This window comes from Aotus nancymaae, unplaced genomic scaffold, assembly GCF_030222135.1.
Source record: "Aotus nancymaae isolate 86718 unplaced genomic scaffold, 86718_ANA_hifiasm-v0.15.2.pri h1tg000028l, whole genome shotgun sequence".
Classification (NCBI taxonomy): domain Eukaryota; kingdom Metazoa; phylum Chordata; class Mammalia; order Primates; family Aotidae; genus Aotus; species Aotus nancymaae.
Window position 1 is genome coordinate 15,961,126 of NW_026988441.1, and position 25,545 is coordinate 15,986,670.

Consider the following 25,545-nt stretch of genomic DNA (forward strand, 5'->3'; position numbering starts at 1 on the left):
AACGCGGCTTCATTTCCGTTGGTTTGCGAGATTTGGAGGCCTCGCGTGGGGAGAGGGCCGAGTCTGTGGAGGAGCTTGTTTCGGCACCTGCTAGACTGGCGAACTCGAAATCGGGCTTGGAATCCGAGCGCCAGATCTTGGACCCTGAACTGCACCTCTGTCGGGGTAGGAGTGTCCGGGATGCCAGAGCGGACTTGGGCGGAGAAAGCGTCGCTGGGGTTACGCGTGTGGCCGTGTCTCTGGTTTTGTGTGTTGGCTGCAACCTGCCTGGTATTGGTGCCTGCCTGTGCATACACAACTGGGCGTGTGTGGCTGTGGTTTTGTGTATGAGTTGTGTGAGTGTGAGTTGTTTGTGACTCTGAGGGTGTTTGTGACTGTTTGCTTACCTGGCTGGGATGTACTCATGTGACTGTGTATGTACCGCGTGTATAATTGAGGTTTGCCTGTGACTATAAAGTGTGTGACATTTGTGACAAGAGTGTTTGGATGTGCTTGTGTCACTTTGAGGTTGTGTATATACTTGATATCGTGTGACGGGTTTGCCAGTAAATGTAAGATGTATGACTGTAGCTGTGACACGGTGTTTGTGACCACGTGTTTCCCTGATCTGGTACTTGGTTAGATGACTATGTGTGACTGTCGGGTTGTGTGTGCTGTTTTTATGACTGGGTAAAGAGACTAAACTTGCAGCTTTGAAAGGGTATTTCTGGCGGTATGTGTCTCTGACAAGGTGCTTGGATGTAATTATATGCCTTGTACTTAATGGGATTTTGTTTGAGAGGAGGTGCTGTAACAATGTAGCATAATTGGGTGATTGTGCCTTTAGTTGTGTGACTGTGGAGATGTGATTATGTGTGACTTTGGCCATTTGTATATTCTGTGACTTTATGGGTTGTCCAGTACAGAAGTAAATTTCATTTTGGTATTTCTGGGGCTGAGGTCTGTCTATGGATCATGAGTCTTACGCGGCTCTGTGCTCCTCTGAGGACTTAAGGACTTCTTTTTGTTTTTACCACAGTGGCTGCCCGTTTATACATGGCCTGTATTCCTTCATTTCTGTATCCATCCTTGGCTCACCTGTGAAATGTAGTTACAGGTTCACGGCTTCTTCCCTGGGTCCTCTCACCGTATAGCCTTAAGGGGACTGAATGCAAGGAAGTGGCAAGAAGTAAGGAAGCCAGACATTTGGACACTTGGGTGAAGAATAGGAGTTATTTGCAAGCCACAGACCTGGTTTGGAGATGAGAATTTTAGGGCTTAAAATATCTTCAAGACAGGCCACTGGAAATGTCATAGGATTCCAGGAGTGGGAATAGTTTCAGAGGGAGTGCTTTTGGAGGCAGCCACACAGTTCTGAACCTGAAGCACTCCACCACAGGGCTCTCTGTCTCCAGCATACAACTTTGAATCCAGAAATAAATTCAAGCCAAAGACAGCTGTGACCTGGCCCTTCTTTCTGATACAGAAGGTAGAAGACCTGTTCTAGTCTCCACCTGACTTTTCTTTATGTTAAATGAGATTAAGAGGATGGGGGAAGAGGATATGTTCTAATTTAGCATATTCCCCAAGAAAGGCCTAATATCTCATTCTGTTTTTCTTTTTCTGAGAGTAGAACCCAGAGGATAAAGAATGGCTGTTTCAGACACAATGTCCAAGGTGAGTATTTCCTCTTTGTTTCCTGAAATACCTTTGTTATTACAGGACATAGGCATTTTTATTTTCTTTTTGAAATTTTCTGCCTTCTGAAATGACAGAGAGGCAAGGCAATTTTTGGTAGATTGAGACAAAGATAATGTGCCATTAAATGCGATAGATTGTGGTTAAATTTAGGAATAATAGATTTGAGACTCATGGATTTAAAACGGGAGCTCTATTGTGTTATCTCTGATACAGTGGCATTTTGATTTTTTAACTTTTTTTTTTAGCTTTTTCTTAAAAATTTCAAATGTGCACAAAAGGATAATGAATATGCCTAGCTTAAAAGCGATCACTTTCCAATCTTGTTTGATTTATTCTGCCTTCAGTTCAAAATCCTTTCTAATTTGCCCTTTTGATTTCTTCTTTGACTTACAGATTATTTTGAAGTATTGTGTTTTCAAATATTTTGAGGCTCTTCCAGAGATCTTTTGTTACCGATTTCTAATTTTGTTACATTGTGTTCACAGAATAACACTTTGTATGATTTGAATCATTTTAAATTTATTTAGATTTGTTTTATGACCCAGAATTTGGTGCAGCTTAGTAAATGTTCCATGTGCACTTGAAAAGACTATATTTAGTGGTTGTTGGGTGGAGTGTTCTATAAATGTCAACTAGGTCAGGTAGATTGATAGTATTGTTTAAATCTTCCATATCTTTACTGATTTTTTCTTTGTTGGATTTTTCTCCTTGTAGTTTCTTTCAGTTTCTATTTCATGCATTTTTCTTTTCTTTTCTTTTCTTTTTTTTTTTTTTTTGGGATGGAGTCTTGCTTTGTCACCCAGGCTGCAGTGCAGTGTCATGATCTTGGCTTACTGCAACCTCCACCTCCCAAGTTCAAGTGATTCTCCTACTTCAGCCTCCTAAGTAGCTGGGATTACAGGTGGACACCACCACACCCAGCTAATTTTTTTTTTTTTTTTTTTTTTTTTTAAGTAGAGATGGGGTTTCACCATATTGGCTAGGCTGGTCTCAAACTTCTGACCTCAGGTCATCCACCCACCTCTAATTCCCAAAGTGTTGGGATTGCAGGTGTGAGCCACCACGCCTGGCCTGCTTCATGTATTTTGATATTCTGTTAGTAGGTATATAAAGGTTTTAGATTTTTACATCCTACTGGTGCATTGACCCTTTTTTCATTAGGAAATGGTCTTCCTTATCCCTGATAATATTCTTTGCTCTGAACATCTACTTTGCCTGATATTTAATGTAGCCACTCCAACTTTTTTTTTTTTTTTTTTTTTGAGACGGAGTCTTGCTCTGTCGTCCCAGCACTTTAAAGTACAGTGGTATGAGTAGCTGGGATTACAGGTGCCCGCCGCCACAGCCAGCTAATTTTTTTGTATTTTTAGTAGAGATGGGGTTTCACCATATTAGCTAGAATGGTTTGGATCTCCAGACCTCATTATCCACCCGCCTCGGCCTCCCAAAGTGCTGGGATTATAGGCATGAGCCACTGCACCCAGCCTCCAGCTTTCTTTTCATTAGTGTTAGCATTGTATATCTTTTTGTATTCTTTTACTTTTAACCTATTTGTGTTTTGATATTTCAAGTGCCTGTCTTATATACAGCATATAATTGGGTCTGTGTTTTTATTCAATTTGGCAATCTCCTTTTTTTTTTTTCAGACAGAGTTTCACTCTGTCACCCAGGCTGGAATGCTGGAGTGCAGTGGCAAGATCTTGGCTCACTGCAACCTCTGCCTCCTGGGTTCAAGTGATTCTCCTGCCTCAGCCTCCTGAGTAGCTGAGATTACAAGCACACACCAGCATGCCCAGCTAATTTTTTTTGTATTTTTAGTAGAGATGGGGTTTTGTAGTGTTGGCCAGGCTGGTCTCAAGCGCCTGACCTCAGGTTATCTGCTCACCTCAGCCTCTCAAATTTCTGTGATTACAGGTATGAACGACCACACCCAGACAGCAATCTCCATCTTTTAATTGGAGTATTTAGACCATTTATACTTAGTGTGATTATTGATATGGTTTGATTCAAATCCATCATTTTGCCATTTGTTTTATATTTGTCCCATCTGTTCTTTATTTCCTGTTCTCACTTTTCTGCCTGCCTTTGGGTTGAGACGAAGAGTTTCAAAATAACAATACTAATATATTACCAACCATATGAATATAGAAAAACAATAAAGTCCTGTTGGAGTTTGACAGGATATATCCCACTAGGGATGTATAATTAAATTACTGTGTTTTAAAAGTCATCTAAATAGCACTTCTCATATGGTTAAGCTGCCAACTGGAAATGCTCATTTGTTTTATATTGCTTTTCATGTTTAGGGATTGCATTTATCCCACTATGATTTAATCTTGTTTTTAAATTACATATATCCAAAATCAAAACTACAGAACAAGATGAATTTGAAGAAGTCTAGTGTCCACTTCTGTTCCCTCCATCAGCTTCTTTCTTCCCTCTGTAGATAAGTACCTGTACTTCTCATTAGGTTTACTTTTATATTTCTTTTAAATGATATATATGTTTATGTATATGTGTTTATATATGTGTGTATGTATGCAATTTTTATTCTATTTTTAATTAAAAGGAGTACTCTATGTACACTGTTCTGCACCTTCTTTTTTCTTTTTCACACATGTACAGTATCCTGGAGATAACTCTATAGGAGCCTATAAAGGTCTTCCTCATTTATTTTTATAGCCACATATTCTATTGTGTAGGTATAATAGTTATTGAACCAGTCTCCAATGGATGGCCATTTGTTTTTTTCTGGTATGTTACTGTTACATAATGCAGCCATCAATAACTACATATGTTGTTTTTATCTGTGGAAGTTTATCTTTGGGGCAAGTTTGTAGAATTGGCCTACTTTTAGTTTATTTTAATGCTTTGCATAAGTTCTGCATGAATTGCAACTCTGTGTCATAATAAAGTTGGTACACTTCTTCATTTTTTCTTCTTTCTCATCTTCTATTACCTAACTTTTAAAAAATTGTCTTAGAGTATATGCTGTTAAATATTCTTTTTTCTCCAAATTTAGTGAGAATCCTTTTTTTTTTATAAAACTTGCCTTTCCTGTTTACAGTTCCAGGAAGCTGATATCTTTGTTTTCTGATATCAAAGTAGTACTTGTTTGTTGGCATGATTTAGAAAATACAAAAATAAAGACACAAAGGATAAAATAACAATTACTGAAAAACCATCCTCTGGAATGAATCGTTCATATGTGGAGTCCATTCTTCAAGTCTCTTTTCTTTAACTTCTTATTATGGAAAAAATTAAAACATATACAGAAGTAAGTGTAGTGTAATGTATCCCATATACTCTACCCATCACTCAGCTTCAACACATATCAATTTATGGCTAAACATGTTTCATCTGTACCCGTTTCTGCTCCCACCTCCCCCACCCCTCCTCTAAGAAACAACATAGGGGGCTGGGCACAGTGGTTCATGCCTGTTATCCCAGCACTTTGGGAGGCCCAGGTGGGCAGATCACGAGGACAGAAGATCGAGACCATCCTGGCCAACATGGTGAAACCCTGTCTCTACTAAAAATACAAAAATTAGCTGGGCATTTTGGTGCATGCCTCTAGTCTCAGCTACTTGGGAGGCTGACTCAGGAGAATCCCTTGAACCGGGGAGGTGGAGGATGCAATGAGCCGAGATCGCACCACAGCACTCCAGCCTGGTGCAGCCTGGTGACAGAGTAAGACTCTCTCTCAAAAAAAAAAAAAAGCATAGGTTATCTTGAAGTGGATTTCAGATACATAATTTCATCCTTAAATATATTAATACATATCTGTAAAAAGTAAGAACTTTTAAATTAAAGAAAAATAATAACCATAGTATCATCACTGCTAAAAAGAAAAAAAGCCAGGCATGGTGGCTCATGCCTGTAATTCCAGCACTTTGGGAGACTGAGGTGGGCGGATCACCTGAGGTCACGAGTATGAGACCAGCCTGGACAACACGGTGAAGCCCTGTCTCCACTAAAAATACAAAATTAGTGGGGCATGGTGGCACGTACCTGTAGCCCCAGCTGTTTGAGAGGCTGAAGTGGAAGGATCACTTGAGCTTGGTAGGCAGAATTTACAATAAGCCAAGATTGTACCACTGCACTCCAGCCTAAGCAGCAGAGTGAGACCCTGTCTCAAAAAAAAAACCCCCAAAAAACGAAACAGGCAATACTCTCTTAATGTCATGAGCCAGTGAGTGTTCAAATTTTCCCATTGTCTATAAATTTTTTTTTATGATTTTTTTAGAATCAAGATCCAAACAATGTTTATTTGCTGTAGTAGTGCTATATGTTTTTTAAATATTCTTCTAATCCCTGGGTTCTTTCACTTTTTCTCTTACAGTTTATTTTTTCCAGAAGCAGAATTTTCCCGTACAGTTACCCATATTCTGGATTTTGTTGATTGCTTGTCTCTGGTGTCATTTAACATGTTCCTCTGACCCTGTATTTCTTGTAAACCAGTATTTAATTTTAGAGGTTTGATCAGGTTGAGGATTTTTGTTGGTTTTTGCTTGTTTTTTACTAATCCATCATACATAGTGATGTGCACTTCTTTGAAGTGGTGCATAGTATTTGGTTGTTTTCCTTTATGTGATGTTAGCAGCCAGCTATTGGCATCTTTGTTTGAATATGTTATTTTATCAGGGGTTACAAAATGATAATTCTTCTGCATTTATTAGCTGTAATATATCTATAAAGGGAGTCATTCTTTCTCAGTGTCTTTGTTACCTAAAGAATAGTTTATGGTGTAAAAAGAACAAAAAAACAGAACTAGAATAAAACATTGGTTTTCCTCTTATTATTTTTCAGCATCTCCCAAAGCTTATTCCATGTTTTTCTTTTAAGCTATTAGTAGCTTTGCGCAGTGGCAGTATCGTAGCCAATGAGGTTTATCCAAGGCGCGATTATTGCTAATTGAAAACTTTTCCCAATACCCCGCCATGACTTGCAATATAATCGGCATTGGCAATTTTTGACAGTCTCTACAGAGACTGAATTAAAAAGAAAAGAAAAGAAAAGAACTATTATTATTAATTTGTGGATTAAAACATATCTGTTATGTTTCGATCTGTAACAGTTACTGTTCTTATTAATGCTTACATTGTTCCATGTATGGCAAGTGGAAGCTTTACCCTCTGTGATTTTCCCACTCTTTTATTCCTTTTTGTTCTTTTTAATATGACTCGAGTAGTCTTTGGTAGATTCCAGACTTTCTGTTCTGACAGGGTATTCTAGGCTCATTTTAAACATTTTCCCATCCCAAACATAAGATCAGCCACTTCTTTATGGGACCCTGGTTCATTTTATGTGAAGTGGTTTTAAGAAGTCACAACCAGGACAGTAGGAACTCTCATTGCTCCTAGTTGTCATTGCTTATAGCCTTAACAGAGCTGGTGAAATACAAATTTTTTTAGAAGGGGAAAAAAAAAGCCTGAGTGTATCCTGATATTTCCAGTTGAATTAAAAGATTATAGAGTTTTTCTTACTGATTTTATATTTGTGTTGCTTTTGTAATCTGAAAAAAATCTTAATTCGTAATGATTAATGATACTAAGATTCTCACTGATATATGTGTATGTGTGTATAATCATTTCAGATTATATACATGTATTAGTTTTAGACTAACAACGCTAATGTTAACGGTATAACTGAAAAACTTTAAGACATAACTTCACAAAGTTATAAACTCTAAGACAACTTTGAAAAACAGTTTATAGTTATTTTGTTTGTAGGTTATGTTGGGTCTAACGTCAAATGACTATATTTTGTCTGGGCGCAGTGGCTCATTCCTGTAATCCCAGCACTTTGGGAGGCCGAAGCAGGAGGATCACCCAGGAGTTCAAAACCAGCCTGGCCAACATGGATAAAACCCCGTCTCTACTAAAAATAAAAAATTATCCGGATATGGTGGCACACATCAGTAATCCCAGCTACTACTCAGGAGGCTGAGGCAGGAGAATTGCTTGAACCTGGAAGGCAGATGTTATAGTGAGCCGAGATTGCGCCACTGCATTCCAGCCTGGGTGACAGAGTGAGACTCCATCTCAAAAAATAAAAATAAAAAGACTATATTTTAAAGTTTCTTAAAATAATCACTTCCTTTATATGTTTAACCTTCCAGCTTTATGTGCAGATAAATTTGTTTCATTTTGCTTTTGGTTCTTAGAGAATTTTTTTCATTTTGATTTAATTTTGTGATTTTAGTTATAGAAAACATACTTGTGGTTCCAAAGTCAAATAGATTTGATTGATAATACTTTATAACTCTGTTGTATGTCTGTTTTCCTAGAGGATATTGAGCTGTAATTTTTTGTGTATAATATCTTTGTGAAGTTTTAGTAATATGGTTATTTGGCCTCAAAATGTAGAAGAGAGTGCTATCTCCTTTTTCTTTTTTCTGAAAAAGTTTGTGAAAGAATAGTGTTATATCTGCCTTAAATGTTGGTAGAATTTACCGGTAAAGCCATCTGGGCCTTCTCTAGATAGTTTGTTTGCTTGTTTGTTTCTACAAATTCAATTTCTTTAATATCCATGGGATTTTTTTTTCTGTTTTTTCTTGTGTGAATTTTGGCAATTTTTGTTTTAAGGAATTTGTCTATATCATTGAAATCGCCAAAATTATTGGCATAGAATTGTATTATCTTTTTAATTAAAGCCTTAAAAAATCTGTGCTCTAGTCTCCACTATGGTAATATTTTTTCTTGAAAACTTGGTAGGGGTTTATAAACTGTATTAATCTTTTGAAAGAATTGAGTTTGTTGTCATTTTAGAACTCTAAACTTCTTCATTGTAAGTAATTGTAAGCATAAGTGTTTAATTATTTGTTTTCTAATGTAGTTGTGTATGATCATAAATATACTGAAATATTAAGTTGTTCGTTATCTCCATTTTGACATCTGTAGATGTCAAATTACCTATGAGTTTCATTTCAGAAGTGGTGGAGACATTGTTATATTTTCTTTTTGTAGATAGAAAGCATTGAGTTTGATCAAGGTAAGAACCACAACCTATATCTCTCCCTCTTAGTGTGTGTTTTGCGGTTGGAGAAAGATACGGGAAGAAAAGAACAACAAAGATAATTCCAACTGAATCATTTCTTAGTTTGCAAAACACCTGGTCTTACTGTTCTGTTTTTTCCTCCCTAGCTCTGCATTCTCCAGACTCTGTGCTTTTCTAAGATAGGAAACCAGAAGAGGACTGATCATTTCTTGCAGGTCTAAAGACCATGGCTTGGGTAAATTGGAGTTTCTTTGTGCTCTCTTCACTTACTTTTTTACAGAGTATGTGTGTATTTGTATTCTTTACTTTTGAAGATTCATTCCTAACTGACCTCCCTCAGGAATATGCTCCCCAGTTTGTCCCATTCTTATAAGTGATAGTGTCTTCCCGAAGTGTGTCTTTCTAATCTAACCTATAGTCACATACTTATTCAACAATCCATTCAGCATCTTTGACTAGGAACACTGATCTAACAAAAGCAGAGTTCCCTGATTTCATAAGACAGAGGAAGATATTAAATGGCACCACACATGAAAACCTTTTGAACTTCTCTTTAGATCTAAGTTCCCAGGTAGACAAGACAGGAGTCGGTCGTGACTGGGCTCACTCTCAGTATATGGCAAGAGCTCATGCTTTATTAGTTCTTAAGATTAGGAAGATGATTAGGGACTGAATACAGAAAAATCAGGGATCTTCCCCAGGAAGATGTAATTTAATATGAATCAATTTGAAATTCAACATTATGTGCTGGTCTTGAATGTGTGAATTTGGATTATGTTTTTCACCTTTCTATTGCTTAGAATGATGAAAAGTTACATTTATGGATGAATAGTAAATATGATCATAGTAAAGGTGATCATTTACCAGCAGAAGTTGCTGAGAATAATAAACTCTGAGAACTAAGAAATACTTACACAATTTTATTTTATACAACCTAAAATGTTTAAACATGAGCACTTATTAAATCAGATATATTCATTATATGGAGCTATTCTGTATCCTATAAAATATTTACTAAATTATTGATGACAAGGAAAATGTTTATGATATAGTACTTGGATCTAATGGTGAATCTGGAGCTTCAATAAATTTTTTAATTTTATACAAATCTATTTTATAAGGTTTTACAGATAATTTTTCCCAGTTATTTTATTTATTCCTTAAATAGTGAAGAAAGAGAAACTTACATTTATTGAGAATGTATGATACACAGTATATATATTGTATAGAATGCTTGTGTATACTGTTTCCTTTAATTGGGACATTGCATTTACTTTATGAATTCCCAGACTTATCTGTAAAGTAAGATGTTCTGTGTGTAGAAAATATCTACAGCAGGCCAGGTGCAGTGGCTCACACTTGTAATCCCAGCCCTTTGGGAGGCCTAGGCAGGAGGGTCCCTTAGGCCAGGCGTTCAAGACTATCCTGGGCAACATAACAAGACCTCTGTGTCTACAAAAGCATTTAAAAATTATCTGGGCACAGTGGCACGTACTTTGGTCTCAACTTCTCAGGAAACTGAGGCAAGATCACTTAAGCCCAGGAGTTTGGGGCGGCAGTAAGCTATGATGGCACCACTGTACTCCAGCCTGGTGGCAGAGGGAGAGCCTGTCTCCAAAGCAACAACAACAAGAACAACAACAAAACTACAGTAATAGGAATAATCAGGAACATATTTGTACTTTTCTGCCCATTTGCTCTGTTGCTTCCTTTGTGGAGTGTTCCCCATGATCTCTCCCTCCATTGAAAAAGTTTTGGTTTTGTTTTTGAAAGAGTCTTACTCTGTCACCCAGGCTGGGGTGCAGTGGCGCAGTCTGGGCTCACTGCAACCCCTGCCTCCTGGGTTTAAGCAAATCTCCTGCCTTAGCCTTCTGAGTAGCTGGAACTACAGGCACCCGCCACCCACATCTGGCTAATTTTTTATATTTTTAGTAGAGATGGGGTTTCACTGTGTTAGCCAGGATGGTCTCGATCTCCCTGACCTCGTGATTCACCCGCCTTAGCCTCCCAAAGTATTGGGATTACAGATGTGAGCCACTACACCCAGCCTAGTTTTTTAATTTCCAAAACTAACATTTCATTTGTTGTTTCAGAAAGTAGTGATGTTCAGGGATGTTGCCATTGACTTCTCTCAAGAAGAGTGGGAATGCCTGGATGCTGCTCAAAGAGATTTGTATAGAGATGTGATGTTGGAGAACTACAGCAACTTGGTATCACTAGGTAAGGAATCTGGCCTTCATATTTCAGGATCTACCTTTGAAATGGCTGCTTTCTCGGCTGGTATTTCACGGTTGCTTTTTAAGTAATTAGCTGAATTTCTTATTCTTTTCCAAGGAATGGTTTGAAATCACTGGAAGTTAATTTCTTAGGGCACCTTTATCTTTTCCATCCTTCAAAAAGCCTTACCACTGCCTTCTAATACCATCTTCCTATCTTCCTTGATGATCAAGGGGTTAGATTTGAAGTTTGGGATAGTTGGAATATTGGCAGATTAAACAGCCTATACATTGTTACAATTTAGATCTGCTAAAGGAGCTCTAAATAATTCACAACCCAGTCACATATTTAAAAAATAGATGCAGAGATGTATGTTTTTTCTGATCAAAGAGTTTACATCATTTGTATAGTGATAGAGCGGATCAATGCATTTTACCAACAACTCAAATGAACACAACCCATTAATTAGAACAAACACGTTGTCTTATATGTGCTTAGTTGTTGAATATTACATATTAAGAAGTTTGGGCTGGACATAGTGGCTCATGCCTGTAATCCCAGCACTTTGGGAAGCACAGGCAGGTAGGTCACCTGAGGTCAGGAGTTTGAGACCAGCCTGATGAACAACATGGTGAAACCCTGTCTCTACTAAAAATACAAAAAGGTGGGCGTGGTCGCAGGTGCCTGTAATCCCAGCTACTCAGGAGGCTGAGGGAGGAGAATTGCTTGAACCAGTGAGGTGGAGGTTGCAGTGAGCCAAGATCCCATCACTGCACTCCAGCCTGGGCGACAGAGTGAGACTCCATTTAAAAAAAAAAAGAAAGAACTTTGCATTAGACATTGAATGAATATGCTAGAATTTTCTTGTATTGGAAAATAGTTGAGAGGAAACTTGTGATTGTGTAAGAAAGTTTATTGTTTTCTTCTGTAGTATTTTTATACAGAACAAAATCCATATCAATTAAAATTTTAATAAGTGATTTTCCAACCTGGATGATCACTTTATTCCTTGTGCTGGAAGAAACTGTCTCTTACCTCTTCCTTCCTTTCTTCTCTGAAGGCTTTAGGAAGTTATTGATTAAAACATGTCCCTAGAGCACCCAAGTTGTGTGGAAAAAAGACTTATAACTTGAGGAGAAAAGCAAGGGTTTTCACCATGATCTTCCTAAGGAATCTTACCTAATTCCCCTAGCTCCTTTCCCTGTTGGTTTTTTATTATAATTCTTCCCACTTTCAGAAGAGGGAATGGCTCTTCCTCCTCCCCAATGACAACACTTTTATGTAAACTTGGGAGTCAATTCCTTTCCAGATTGTTTCTTTAAATGTATACCTACCATCTTTATTCTTTAAAGTATTGTTCATTTAACCAAAATATTTATTGAGTACCTATTCTCTGCCAAGGACTATAGGAGCCATTGGGGAAATAATGATCTAGATAAGGTTCTTACTCTGCTGAAACACATTCTTGTGGGAGAAATACAAAATACATAAGGAAAGAAAATTATATGTATATGTATGTGCATGTATATACATACGTATGCATTTATTTAATAATTACCAATATTAACAATAACAGGTAGTGATAAGTAGAACAAATAAAGGTAAAGAAAGGTAGGCAAGTAAAGAATAATAAGGAGTTGGAATGGCCTGTTTTAGATTGGAGTGGCCTGTTCTAGATTTTGGAAAAGCCTCTCTGAAGAGGTAATATTTGAACAAAGACCTGACTAAATAGTAAGGGCGTGAGTCAAGCCAGTATCTGGGAAAGCAGTGTAAAGGCCTTGGGATGGGTGTTAACTTCATAGGAGGAACAGATAAACGTGTATCTAGAGAAAAGTGACTACTAAGATAATAAGAAAGACAGTGACACAATAAAAAAGACTGAAATTTTATTCTCTAAGGTGGTGCCTCCTGACTCCCCATCTGAAGCAAATGCAAATCTCCAGAGGAAAGTAAGAGGCCTTTAGAATTCTCACAAGTTAAGATCAACAAAAGGTGAGCTCACAAAGATCATCAACTTCACAGGGAAATAGGTCACAGATGAGTGGTAGATAATCTGAAGAAATAACATATTACATGGCAAAAATCTTTACGTATTAGAATGATTAGATGTAGCTCTAAGCTTTTGGTGCTGGTTTAAAGAAATAAATTAAACCGCAAGAATGATGACTAATAGATTTTCATAAAGGGACAGATTTGAAAGAAAAATAATTTCTAAAAGTTTTATTTAGTTCTTTTTAAAAATGATAATGGAAAGATTGATAAATTTGGCTGCATGAAAATTACTCTCTTTATCAAAAGACATTATAAAGACAGTAAAAGACAAGCCATGAATTGGGCAGAGATACTTGCAATGCATATAGACAATGAAATTAGTAATTATTATCAGAATATAAAAAGCTTCTACAGATTGATAAGAATAAGATAAATAACAATATTGAAAAATTCAGTAAAAGATATCTATTGGCAGTTCAAGGGAAAAAATGCAAATTAGGCTGGGCACGGTGGCTCACGCCTGTAACCCCAGCCCTTTGAGAGGCCGAGGCGGGCGGATTACTTGAGGCCAGGAGTTCGAGACCAGCCTGGCCAACATGGTGAAACCCCATCTCTACTAAAAATACAAAAATTAGCTGGACATGGTGGCAGGTGCCTGTAATCCTAGTTACTCAGGAGACTGAGGCAGGAGAATTGCTTGAACTTAGGAGGTGGAGGTTGCAGTGAGCCAAGATCGAGCCATTGCACTCCAGCCTGGGCGACAAAGGGAGACTCTGTCTCAAAAAAAAAAAAAAAAAAAAAAACCATAATGATATAATTATTTCACATGCTGTAAATTGGCAAAAATTAAGATGTTTTACAGTACCAGGCATTCTCAAGATTTAGAGGCAGAAGTACACTATATCTTGATATTCACAATAGCCAAAAAGTGGGAACAACCCAAATGTCAATCAACTAATGAATGTATAAAATTTGGTATATTCTTACAATGAAATGCCATTCAGCAATAAAAAGGAATGAAGTTCTGATACATGCTTTAACATGGATGCACCTTGGAAACATGCTATAAAGAAATACCTGAGGCTGGGTAATTTATAATGAAAAGAAATTTACTTGGTTTATGCTCCTGGAGGCTCTACAAGCATAGCACTAGCATCTGCTTGGCTTCTGGTGAGGCCCAGGAAGCTTTTAGTCATGGTGGAAGGGAAGGGGAGCCAGTGTGTCACATGGCAATAGAGAGAGGAGGAACTTCCAGTCTCTTTTAAACAACCCAGTCTTGTGTGAACTCATAGCAAAAGAACTCACTCTTTACCACAAAGATGGCACCAAGCCATTCATGAGGGATCCACCCGCATGATCCACATACCTCCCACCAGGCCCCACCTCTGACACTGGGGATTACACTCAACATTAGATTCCATCAGCATGAGATGCGGAGGGGACAAACATCCAAACATATCCCCTGCCAAGTCAAAGAAGCCAAATACAAACATTACATATTATATGATTGCATTTATATGACATGTCCTCAATAGGCAAATGTGTACTGACAGAAAGTAGGTTACTCGTTACCCAGCACTGGGGATAGGAAAGAGGTGGAGGGGATGGAGAATGGGGAGTGGGGAAATGAGAAGTGACTGCTAATGAGCACACAGGATTTCTTTTAGGGGTAAAAAAAAGTGTTAAAAAATTAGATTGTGGTGATTGTTATACAACTCAATGGGTATACTAAAGCCATTGTACAGAAATAATATGGAAATGGTTTCCAAACTTGTGTGTACTTTAGAAACAGCTACGGTTTTTTTAAAAAAATTCCATAGCTCAGGCCACACCCCAGACCAATTAAATAATCATCTCTGGGCATGGTACACAAGTATCATTATTTTTTGAAATTCTCTAAATATTTAGACATGTTGAGTAACCACTGCACTGTGGTATTATCTGAGAACTTTTTAAAAAATTGAATGTTCACTTCATTTAATTTATTACCAATATACTTGGATTTATTTGTCCCCTATTTTATGCTTTTTGTTTCTTCTTTTTATCTTACGGGCTTAAAAAATTTCTCCCTCCTTAATCAGGGTAGATACAATCTTGTTTTATTTTTTGCAACTCCATTTTCCCCCTTGTTTAATTAGGAAAACATACAGTATTTATATTTTTTTTAAAGTTATCTTTAAATTTTTATCATGTGTACCTAATTCTTTTAATGCCAATGATATTTTATAGTTTTTATTCATTGTAATTATGTCTGAAAAGTTATATATTTAATGGATATTATATATTTTGATGGATACTAAAATGTATTTATTCAGTCCACATACAATATTTGGTTTGCATATTGCTTTGCAATAAACTTGCTCTATCTCCACCCCTAGGATTTCAAGGCCAACAAGTTGAAAAACACAAATATAAAGGGTAGTATCTACCATGAAATAAATTGGTAACCATTGTGGCAATTAGTTGAGTTTCTAAGGAGAGATAAGAAATTGACATTTCTGTGTCAAATATATATTTTATTGTCACAGAATTCTTATCAGAAGTATACCAGCAATGCATACCTATTTTATACTTTATCAATAGTGGCTCATATCACTTAGAAATATCTTTGTTAATTTATAGATGGAAAACAGAAGAACATTTCTGCCATTGCTGGTGAATTTAAACATTTTGGGGGTATTTCTGCCTATTTTGGTACTTTAATTATTATCATTATTGTTTGTGTCACTTGACAAATACAAACTTAATTTAGCAAAGGCTGAAATTCATGTCTGACGTTCCTCAAGGTAATGTAAAGGATATTGGAATGCTTTAACTTTGATCTGTTTCTCCAATCTGGTATTTTTCTCTGGTATTTTAGTTCTGTTCTTTTTTTAGCCTACAAAATGAGCATTATTTTTTTTTCATAATGTCAATATTTGCTTGTGGATTTGTTTGCAGAATTATCTTTTATTTGTATGCTATTCCTCTTTCATTATAACTTCCTTCTAGGATATTTTGTTTATCAGAAAATACATTAGGGAAGGCGTCTTTTTTGTTGTTGTTGTTGTTGTTTTTAGATGGAGTCTTCTCTTGTTGCCCAAGCTGGAGTGCAGTGGCGTGATCTCGGCTTACTGCCACCTCCACCTCCCAGGTTCAAGTGATTCTCCTGCCTCAGCCTCCCAAGTAGCTGGGATATCAGGCGCCCACCACCATGCCTGGCTAATTTTTGTGTTGTTAGTAGAGATGGGGTTTCACCAGGTTGTCCAGGTCGGTCTTGAACTCCTGACCTCAGGGGATCCACCCACCTCTGCCTCCCAAAGTGCTGGGATTACAGGCATGAGCTGCTGCTGTCCCTGGCCTGGCTTATTGTTAACAAATACTCTGTTTATTTTTGTCGTTGTTGCAAAATAACCTTGTTTCACTTTCATTCTTGCCTCATGATTAACTAGGTATAAAATTCTATTCTGACAATTATTTTTTTCTCAGCACTCTGAAGATATTATTCCACTGTCTTCTGGCTTCTATTGTTGCTCTTGAGAAGTCCACCATCTGTTTCATTGTTGTTCCTTTTGTAAGTAATCTGTATTTTCTCTGGCTGCTTTTAAGATTTTTTTTTTCTATAAGATTTTAATGTAATTGATTATATTGTTTCATTTCTAGAAGTTTGATATCCTCTTTCTCTCCCAGATCTTTTTTTTTTTTTTTTAACTGGTCCCTTTCTCATGGATTTTCTTTTTTTTTTTTTTTTTTTTTTTTTTTTGAGACGGAGTTTCGCTCTTGATACCCAGGCTGGAGCGCAATGGCGCGATCTCGGCTCACCGCAATCTCCGCCTCCTGGGTTCAGGCAATTCTCCTGCCTCAGCCTCCTGAGTAGCTGGGATTACAGACACGCGCCACCGTGCCCAGCTAATTTTTTGTATTAGTAGAGACGGGGTTTCACCATGTTGACCAGGATGGTCTCGATCTCTTGACCTCGTGATCCACCCGCCTCGGCCTCCCAAAGTGCTGGGATTACAGGCTTGAGCCACCGCGCCCGGCCTCTTTTTTTTTTTTTTTTTTTTTTTTTTTTTTTTTTTTGAGACGGAGTTTCGCTCTTGTTACCCAGGCTGGAGTGCAATGGCGCGATCTCGGCTCACCACAACCTCTGCCACCTGGGTTCAGGCAATTCTCCTGCCTCAGCCTCCTGAGTAGCTGGGATTACAGGCACGCGCCACCATGCCCAGCTAATTTTTTGTATTAGTAGAGACGGGGTTTCACCATGTTGACCAGGATGGTCTTGATCTCTTGACCTCATGATCCACCCGCCTTGGCCTCCCAAAGTGCTGGGATTACAGGCTTGAGCCACCGCGCCTGGCCTTCTCATGGATTTTATCTTACACTTTCATCGATTTCCAGCACTTATATGTCATACAATTCAAATTTCTGGCAAACAGGTCTAATTTTGCTGTTTCTGGTGTCCTTGGGGACTCTTGTGTAACAATGAATTATTCATAGCACTTTTTTTCTCCTTTTCTTTGAGAGTCCAGGCCAAGACTGAAAAGTTCCATGTCATTTGCCTTTAAGGTTTGATGGATTTGTTTTCCTTCCTCTGAACTTTATGCCTTGAATAGTTCCAATTTTGTAAAGAGGTTTATTTGTAATCCCTGCTCTTTTGTGGAGGAGAGGTCTTGTCTGTTTTTTTTTCAGACCGTTAAGATACAAACATCTAGGTAATTAAAATCAGCAAATATCCCAAGGATAGCTGTAACTTCAGAGCGTATTTACCCCTCTAGTTTCTGGTTCTTACTTCATTGTAGCACCCCTGGATTTACTTTCTTTTATGCATCACATACTTTTAAAAGGACATTTGTCATATTTTATCCAGTATTTATTTATGTTCTTCAAGAAATCTGATGCACCATTTACATATTAACAATATTGAATTCTATTTTTGAACATGCTAAATCTGCTTTTCTTTTTTATGTTCTCTGTAAAGTTCCGTGGTTTTTTCTTAAAAGGTCTTACACATTTCTTAAGCAATTTCTCAGTACATTTTGTTTATATTATGAATAGGATTTTTGTTCTGTAACATTTCTAAATGGCTAATACTGATATATATTATGTATGAGCAAGTATTGATTTCTATAAATTGATAATAATCTTATGGAAATATCTAATAGTTTTTCAGTGGATAATAGTGGATTTCTAGATAAACAGTTTTGCTCTTAACATACAATATGTGGTCTTTTCCTTTTCTGTTTGTAACTTTAAAAAAAAGCTATATTCAGTAGGACCTCTAGCAGAATTTGAAAACAAATCATTCTTATCTTTTCTCAGACTTTATTGGCAGTGTTTCTAATGTTTACTATGAAATATATTTCTGTGGGCATCCGGTAAATACTCTTAACTAGGTTTTTACCTGATTCTAGTTTTAGAGAACTTTTTTTTTTTTTTTTTTTTTTTTGAGGCAGAATTTCGCTGCCGTTACCCAGACTGGAGTGCAATGGCGCGATCTCGGCTCACCGCAACCTCCGCCTCCTGGGTTCAAGCAATTCTCCTGCCTCAGCCTCCCGAGTAGCTGGGATTACAGGCGCGCACCACCATGCCCAGCTAATTTTTGTATTTTTAGTAGAGACGGGGTTTCACCCTGTTGACCAGGATGGTCTCGATCTCTTGATCTCGTGATCCACCCGCCTCGGCCTCCCAAAGTGCTGGGACCACAGGCGTGAGCCACCGCACCCGGCCCAGAGAACTTTTAATAAAGGATCTTAGAATATAGTTTAAAAATTTTGGCATTTCTTGAAATAATGTTATTTTATTCTTTTAAGTTCTTCATGTAGGAAAATAGACTCTGATGTTGAATTATTCCTGCATTTGTGGGATAAACTTTATATGATTATGATGTGTTATCCCTTAAATACACAGCTAGGTTCTTTGTTGCTAATATTTTATTTTAAAATTTTACCTTCCTTCGTTCATGAGACTGGCTTAGTTTTCCTGGGGTCATTGTTCAGTGTTGTTATATGAGTTAATTTAACTTTGTAAAACGACTAGGGTAGATTACCATATTTTTATATGTTCAACAGTTATGTATGATTAGAATTATATATTCTTTTGTTGTTGTTGTTGAGACAGGGTCTCACTCTGTCCCTTAGGCTGAAGTGCAGTGGCACCATCACAGCTCACTGCAGCCTTCACCTCCCTGAGCCCAGGTGATCCTAGCTGGGACTACAGGCATGTGCCACCATGTCTAATTTTTGTATTTTTTGTAGAGATAGGGTTTCGCCACATTGCCCAGACTAGTCTTGAACTTCTGGACTCAGGCAGTCCACTTGCCTTGACCTCTCACAGTGCTGGGATTACAGGTATAAGCCACCACGCCTGGCCTATATATTCTTTAATGTTTGGATAATATTGCCGGTAAACCTACCAGTCACTGAAATCTATTGCCTTGACTGGTAGATACAACAGGTACAATGACCAGCAGATACAAATGATCATCAGTCATAGGTATCTATTGCCTTTTAGGAGCATAGACACTGAACTCAAATTTAAACTTTTTATGTGGTTATTGCATATATCAGTTATTTTATCTTTATGAGTAATTTTTCATGTTTTCCATCTATTTCATCCAGTTCTAATTTACTGTTGAGTTGTTTTAGGTTTTTCTCATAAACACTTATTTTACTTTTAGTTGACACATAATGTACATATTTATGGGCTACAGTGTGATGTTTTATACATATGTACTTTGTGTAATTATCAAATCAGGGTAATTAGCATATCTGTCACCTCAAAACACTTGTCATTTCTTTCTGGTTAGAACATTCAAGATGCTCTCTTCTAGCTATTTGCAAGCATTCAGGACACTTGTGTTAACTATATAGTAACCTTGTTGTGCAACAGTACATCAGAACTTATTTCTCCTATCTAACTATAACTTTGTACCCATTGACCAGTCTCTTCCCAGCCACCCCCCTCAGCCTCTGGTAACCACTGTTCTACTCTCTACTTCTATGAGATCAACCTTTTTAGGTTCCACATATGAGTGAGGTCTTGTGATATTTGTCCTGTTCTTGGCATATTTCACTTAATATAATGTCCTCTAGCTTCATCCAAGTTGTCGAAAATAACAGGATCTTATTCATTTTTATAGGTGAATAGTATTCTGTTCTGCATATATACCACATTTTTGAAAATTCATTTGTCTTTTGATGGACGCTGAGTTTGAGTCCATATTATTGCTATTGTGGATAATGCTGCAGTAAACATGGGAATGCAGGATACCTCTTTCACATACTGATTTCATTTCTTTTGGATATATACCCAGTAGTTGGATTTTTGGATCATATGATAGTCCTATTTTTAATTTTTTGAGAAAGTTCCATACTATTTTCCATAATGGTTGTACTAATTTACATTCCCACGAAGAGTATGTAAGAGTTCCCCTTTTCCACTTTTTTACCAGAATTTGTTATATTTTGTCTTTTTATAATAATGGTGAGGTGATATCTGATTGTAGCTTTGATTTGCATTTCCCTATTATTAGTGATGTTGAGCATTTTTTCACTTACCTGTTAGCCATTTGTATGTCTTTTTTTAGAAATGTTTATTCAAATCTTTTTACTATTTTTTAATCAGATGACCGGTTGTTTTGCTGTTGAGTTGACTTTCTTATATATTCTTGGTATCAACCCCTTGGTAGATGTATAGTTTGTGAATATTTTCTCCCATTCTGTAGGTTGTCTCTTTACTCTCGTTTCCTTTGCTGTACAGAAGCTTTTTACTTTGATGTAATACATTTATCTGTTTTTACATTTATTGTCCGTGCTTTTGAGGTCTTATTAAAAAATCCTTGCCCAGATCAGTGTCTGTTTCCCTGTGTTTTCTTCTACTACTTTCATCATTTCCAGTCTTACATTTAAGTCGTTAATCCATTTTGAGTTGAGTGGTGAGAGATAGGGGTCTAGTTTTATTCTTTTGCAGGTGGATATTCAGTTTTCCCGGTACCATTTACTAAAGAGAGTGTCCTTTTCCCAACTTGTGTTCTTGGCCTTCTTGTTGAAAATCAATTGGCTGCAAATATATGGATTTTTTTTTCTGAGTTCTCTATTCTGTTCCATTGTTCTATGTGTCTGTTTTCATGCCAGTACCATACTGTTTGGTTACTATTGTTTTGTAGTATATTTTCAAGTCATGGAGTGTGATGCCTGCAGCTTTGTTCTTTTTGTACAAGATCGCTTTGGTGGCCGAGTGTGGTGGCTCATGCCTATAATCCCAACACTTTGGGAGACTGAGGCAGGTGGATCACCTGAGGCCAGGAAGCCTGGCCAACATGGTGAAACCCCATCTCTATTGAAAATACAAAAAGTTACCTAACCGTGGTGGTGTACACCTGTAATCCCCACTACTCAGGAGGCTGAGGCAGGAGACTCATTTCAACCTGGGAGGTGGATGTTGCAGTGACCCAAGAGCACACCATTGTACTCCAGCCTGGGCGACAAGAGCAAAACTCCATCTCAAAAATAAAAAAAAGATTGCTTTGGCTGTTTGGGGACTTTTGTGGTTCCATATGAATTTTAGGATTGTTCTTTGTATTTCTGTGAATAGTGTCATTGGTGGTATTTTGATAGGGATTACAAAGCATTTGTAGATTGTTTTGGGTAATATAGACATTTTAACAATGTTAATTCTTCTGATCCATGGAATATATTTCCATTTATTAATTTCCTCTTTAATTTCTTTTGTCGATGTTTATAGTTTTCATTGTAAAACTCTTACCTCTTTGGTTGAATTTATTCCTTGGTTTGTTTCAGTTTTTGTTTGTTTGTTTGTTTTTGTTTTTTTGCTATCTATCATAAATGGGATTGACTTCATTTTCACATAGTTTCCTGTTGGCATATGGAAGTGCTACTCATTTTTGTACGTTGATTTCATCAGTCATTAGCATCTTATTTTGTTCATTTGATGAGCTCATATTTTCCTGAATGTTCTTTATGTTTATGGACATGTGATGATATCTGCACACTGAGCAATTTATTTGCATTTGCAGGCTGGGCATGGTGGCTCATGTCTGTAATCCCAGCACTTTGGGAGGCTGAGGTGGGTGGATCACCTGAGGTCAGGAGTTTGAGACCAGCCTGACCAATATGGTGAAACCCTGTCTCTACTAAAAATACAAAAATTAGCCAGGTGTGGTGGTGTGTGCCTGTAGTCCCAGCTACTCAGGAGGCCAAGACAGGAGAATTGCTTGAACCCCGGAGGCAGAGGTTGCAGTGAGCTGAGCTGAGATTGTGCCACTGCATTCCAGCCTGGGTGACAAAACAAGACTCCGTCTCAAAAAAAAAAAAAAGTTTGCAATCTAGCTTTGTTTGTTTGTGGCTATCCTTCTTCTAAGGGCCTTCCAGACATTCTAAACAGACTAACTGTTGTATTCCCTTGAGCCTGTAACCACTGCATCTGTCTCAGCATTAGAGGGCATTCTTGAGCCCAGGCTTCCTGCTAGCCTTACCAGGGCTCCAAGGTTGATGGGGCTCTCCACCTGAGTGAACCTAGGGAAAACCCAAGAAGGATACTAGTGTTGTATGGGAAGTCCAGACAGGGACCTGAGCCCAGAAGACTGTCCTGGTGGCCCTGATCGGTGTGCCTACAGGAGGTCCTTGCGCAGGCAAGATAGGTCTCTAATTACAGTGAGAGGGCTGGAGCTGAGACTGGGCCGCCTCAGGATTTGCTGTTGGACAGAGGCTGGCAAGCCTATCTTGTTGGCTTAGACAGGTGCACATCTCCCAGCATGTCTCTGCACAGAGAGGGTAGTTCTATGACTACAACCAAAGGGGTTGGAGCTTAGGCTGGACCCTCTCGGGATCTGCTGTGGGACAGAGGCTTCCATAGGCATATGTCTCCCAGCTGGTCCCTGCACAGATGGAATAGTTCCCTGACTGCCCTGGGAGGTGCTGGAGCTGAGACTGGACCCCCTGAGCATGTGCTGTGGAATGGCAGCTGATGAGCCCATCTCAGCCCAAGTGGGTGTGTGTCTCCCACTGTGTCTGCACAGAGGGGATAGTTCTCCAGTTATTGCAGGAGGTCCCAAGGCAGACTGTGCTTCCTTAATGTCTGCTGTGGGACAGAGATTGGCGAGCCCATTGTGAAGACTCCAACTCTCAAACTACTAGATATGGATGAATCTTACTCTGGATCCTTGTATGAGCAGTTCTGAACTAGGACCCCAACTAAGAGGCTGGAGCTGAGCCACAGAGTAACTGGGAGGTTCACTACCAGAACTGATGTCAGCAGGCATACGAGCCTCTCTACCTAGACACTAGTGTGCATGATTCCCCTGGACCTTTTGACAGATGGTTTTGATTCACGTCCAAGGCCAAATGGGGCTATAGCCAAGCCCTATGGGGAATGGGGCCATTTTCAAGCTTGAACCTGGGATCAAGCATGGCAGATCAGCCACCTGGGTGCCAGTCTGCACCCTCAAAATTACTTTCCTAGGTGTTGGGCTTTACCTGAGTCTTACACCCTCCTACCTGACTTCCAAAGCTTCTGCAAAGAGACTTTTATCTGTGGATGGGTGCAGAATTCTTGTTGTGATGGGATATGAGTGGGTCACCTCCTATTCTGCCATCTTGCTGATGTCACATCCATAATCTCTCATAAATACTTTTTATCTCCTGAATTTATGGTTTATTTTTTCTTTCCAGTGCTTCGGATTTGTGCTCCATGTATTTTTTTCCTACATGTCACTTTTTTGTGTTATTTATTAATATTTTCAAAGAATTTTGATATTTTAGTTTTTCTAATTATTTCTGCTGTTTCTGTATTTCTAATTTACTTATTTTCTGATTTTTATCTTGCTTATTTTTGGTTTTTAGTTAATGCTTTTTGCTCACTTTTTGAGGTGAAATCTTCTCTTGTTTTTACCTATAATATTTCTTGTTTTTTAATAAATGTACTTAAAACTGTAAATTTCTCTAGGTACAAATTTAGCTGATTGCATGGGCTTTCCCACAGTTTCTTTTGCCATTTAGTTCTAAATTTTTTTTTTTAAGACGGAGTCTTGCTGTGTTGCCCATGATGGAGTGCAGTGGCATGATCTTGACTCACTGCAACTTCCACCTCCCAGGTTCAATTCTCCTGCCTTAGCCTCCTAAGTAGCCAAGACTATAGGTATGTACCACCACCATGCCCGGCTAAATTTTGTATTTTTAATAGAGATGGGGTTTCACTATGTTGGCCAGGCTACTCTTGAACTCCTCGTGATCCGCCTGCCTCAGCTTCCCAAAGTGCTGGGATTACAGGCATGAGTCACTGCACCTGGCCTCTAAATTGTTTTTAAATTTTATTTTTATTTTCTCCTATAACAAACATCATATAGAAGTGTCTTAGTTACTTAATTCAAGGATTATATGTTTTTATAATTTTTAATTTTATGCTAATATGATAATTGAAAACACTTTATATCAGTTTTATCTATCTACCTATACTATTACGTTATAGTCTTCCTTGTTTTTATTTCTGTTCTGTTTATATTCTATTCTTTACTATAACTGTGATTTATTTCTTTGTATATCTGCTAGTTTTTGTTTATTTAGGAGTTAAGTTGTTAGTTACATAATGGTCATGACTTTTTTTTTTTTTTTTTTTTTTTAGGCAGAATTTCACTGCCGTTATCCAGACTGGAGTGCAATGGCACGATCTCGGCTCACCGCAACCTCCGCCTCCTGGGTTCAGGCAATTCCCCTGCCTCAGCCTCCTGAGTAGCTGGGATTACAGGCACGCACCACCATGCCCAGCTAATTTTTTGTATTTTTAGTAGAGACGGAGTTTCACCATGTTGACCAGGATGGTCTCGATCTCTTGACCTCGTGATCCACCCGCCTCAGCCTCTCAAAGTGCTGGGATTACAGGCATAAGCCACCGCGCCCAGCCGGTCATGACTATTATAATTCCTTGCCTGGCTCTTAGATGATGTCCCTGAGCTGATTTCACTGAGAAAACTGAAGCTAGAAGTAGAGAATTTCTGCACATTCCTGCTTCCTTGTGTTTTTACCTACCTTCATCTATACTCGTTCAACCTCTTTTTCTGTAGACATGTAAACTTTGTGTGCCTTTACTTAAGGCCAGTACTCTCACTTGGATACTGAATTCCATTCCTTCTTGTATTTTTAAGGACATTGTTGAAGCAATTGCCCTTTGTCTCCTCTAACATCAACTTGTCCATAACTTTTACAAGAATTCTCATCAGCATACAAACATGTCATAGTTTCTTCCATCTTAAAAGGAAAAGCACAGAAACAAATCTTTTGATATACACATTTTTCTGATATAGCTCCATTTCTTTGCTACTTTTTTTTCTTTTTGAGAGAGTCTTGCTCTATCGCCAGGCTGGAGTGCAGTGGTGCAATCCCGGCTCACTGCAACTTCCATTTTCCAGTTTCAAGCAATTCTCCTGCCTCGGCCTCCCGAGTAGCTGGGACTGCAGGCACGCACCACCATGCCCAGCTAATTTTTTGTATTTTTAGTAGAGATGGGGTTTCACCATTTTGGCCAGGATGGTCTTGAGCCCTTGACCTCGTGATTCGCCTGCCTCAGCCTCCCAAAGTGCTGGGATTACCGGCATGAGCCATCACACCTGGCCTTCTTTGCTACTTTTTTACAGAAAAATACAAAATAATTTTCCATTTTCCCTAA

The 25,545-nt window shown here is 38.2% G+C and overlaps 1 protein-coding gene and 1 non-coding gene across 8 annotated transcripts in view; both read left to right on the forward strand.

The window, feature by feature from the left end:
• The first annotated feature begins 27 nt into the window (after positions 1-27).
• ZNF420 (zinc finger protein 420) overlaps positions 28-25,545 on the forward strand; it is a 32,130-nt gene continuing 6,612 nt past the window's right edge. Inside the window, exons 1-4 of one of the 7 annotated variants that reach the window (XM_012436448.3) lie at positions 28-165; positions 1,613-1,656; positions 8,826-8,914; positions 10,773-10,899. In XM_012436448.3, coding sequence (XP_012291871.2) covers positions 8,906-8,914; positions 10,773-10,899 — 136 coding nt within the window. In that variant the 5' untranslated portion in view covers positions 28-165; positions 1,613-1,656; positions 8,826-8,905. Of the gene's footprint in view, positions 166-1,612; positions 1,657-7,243; positions 8,915-10,772; positions 10,900-12,799; positions 12,889-16,356; positions 16,442-23,903; positions 24,022-25,545 lie in introns of those variants that run through there. The other 6 variants (XM_064381363.1, XM_064381366.1, XM_064381365.1 and 3 more) reach the window with 6 other exon arrangements.
• On the forward strand, positions 6,534-6,671 carry LOC135276898 (U4 spliceosomal RNA). Its single transcript, XR_010344449.1, has one exon. It is a non-coding gene; the product is annotated as a U4 spliceosomal RNA (small nuclear RNA).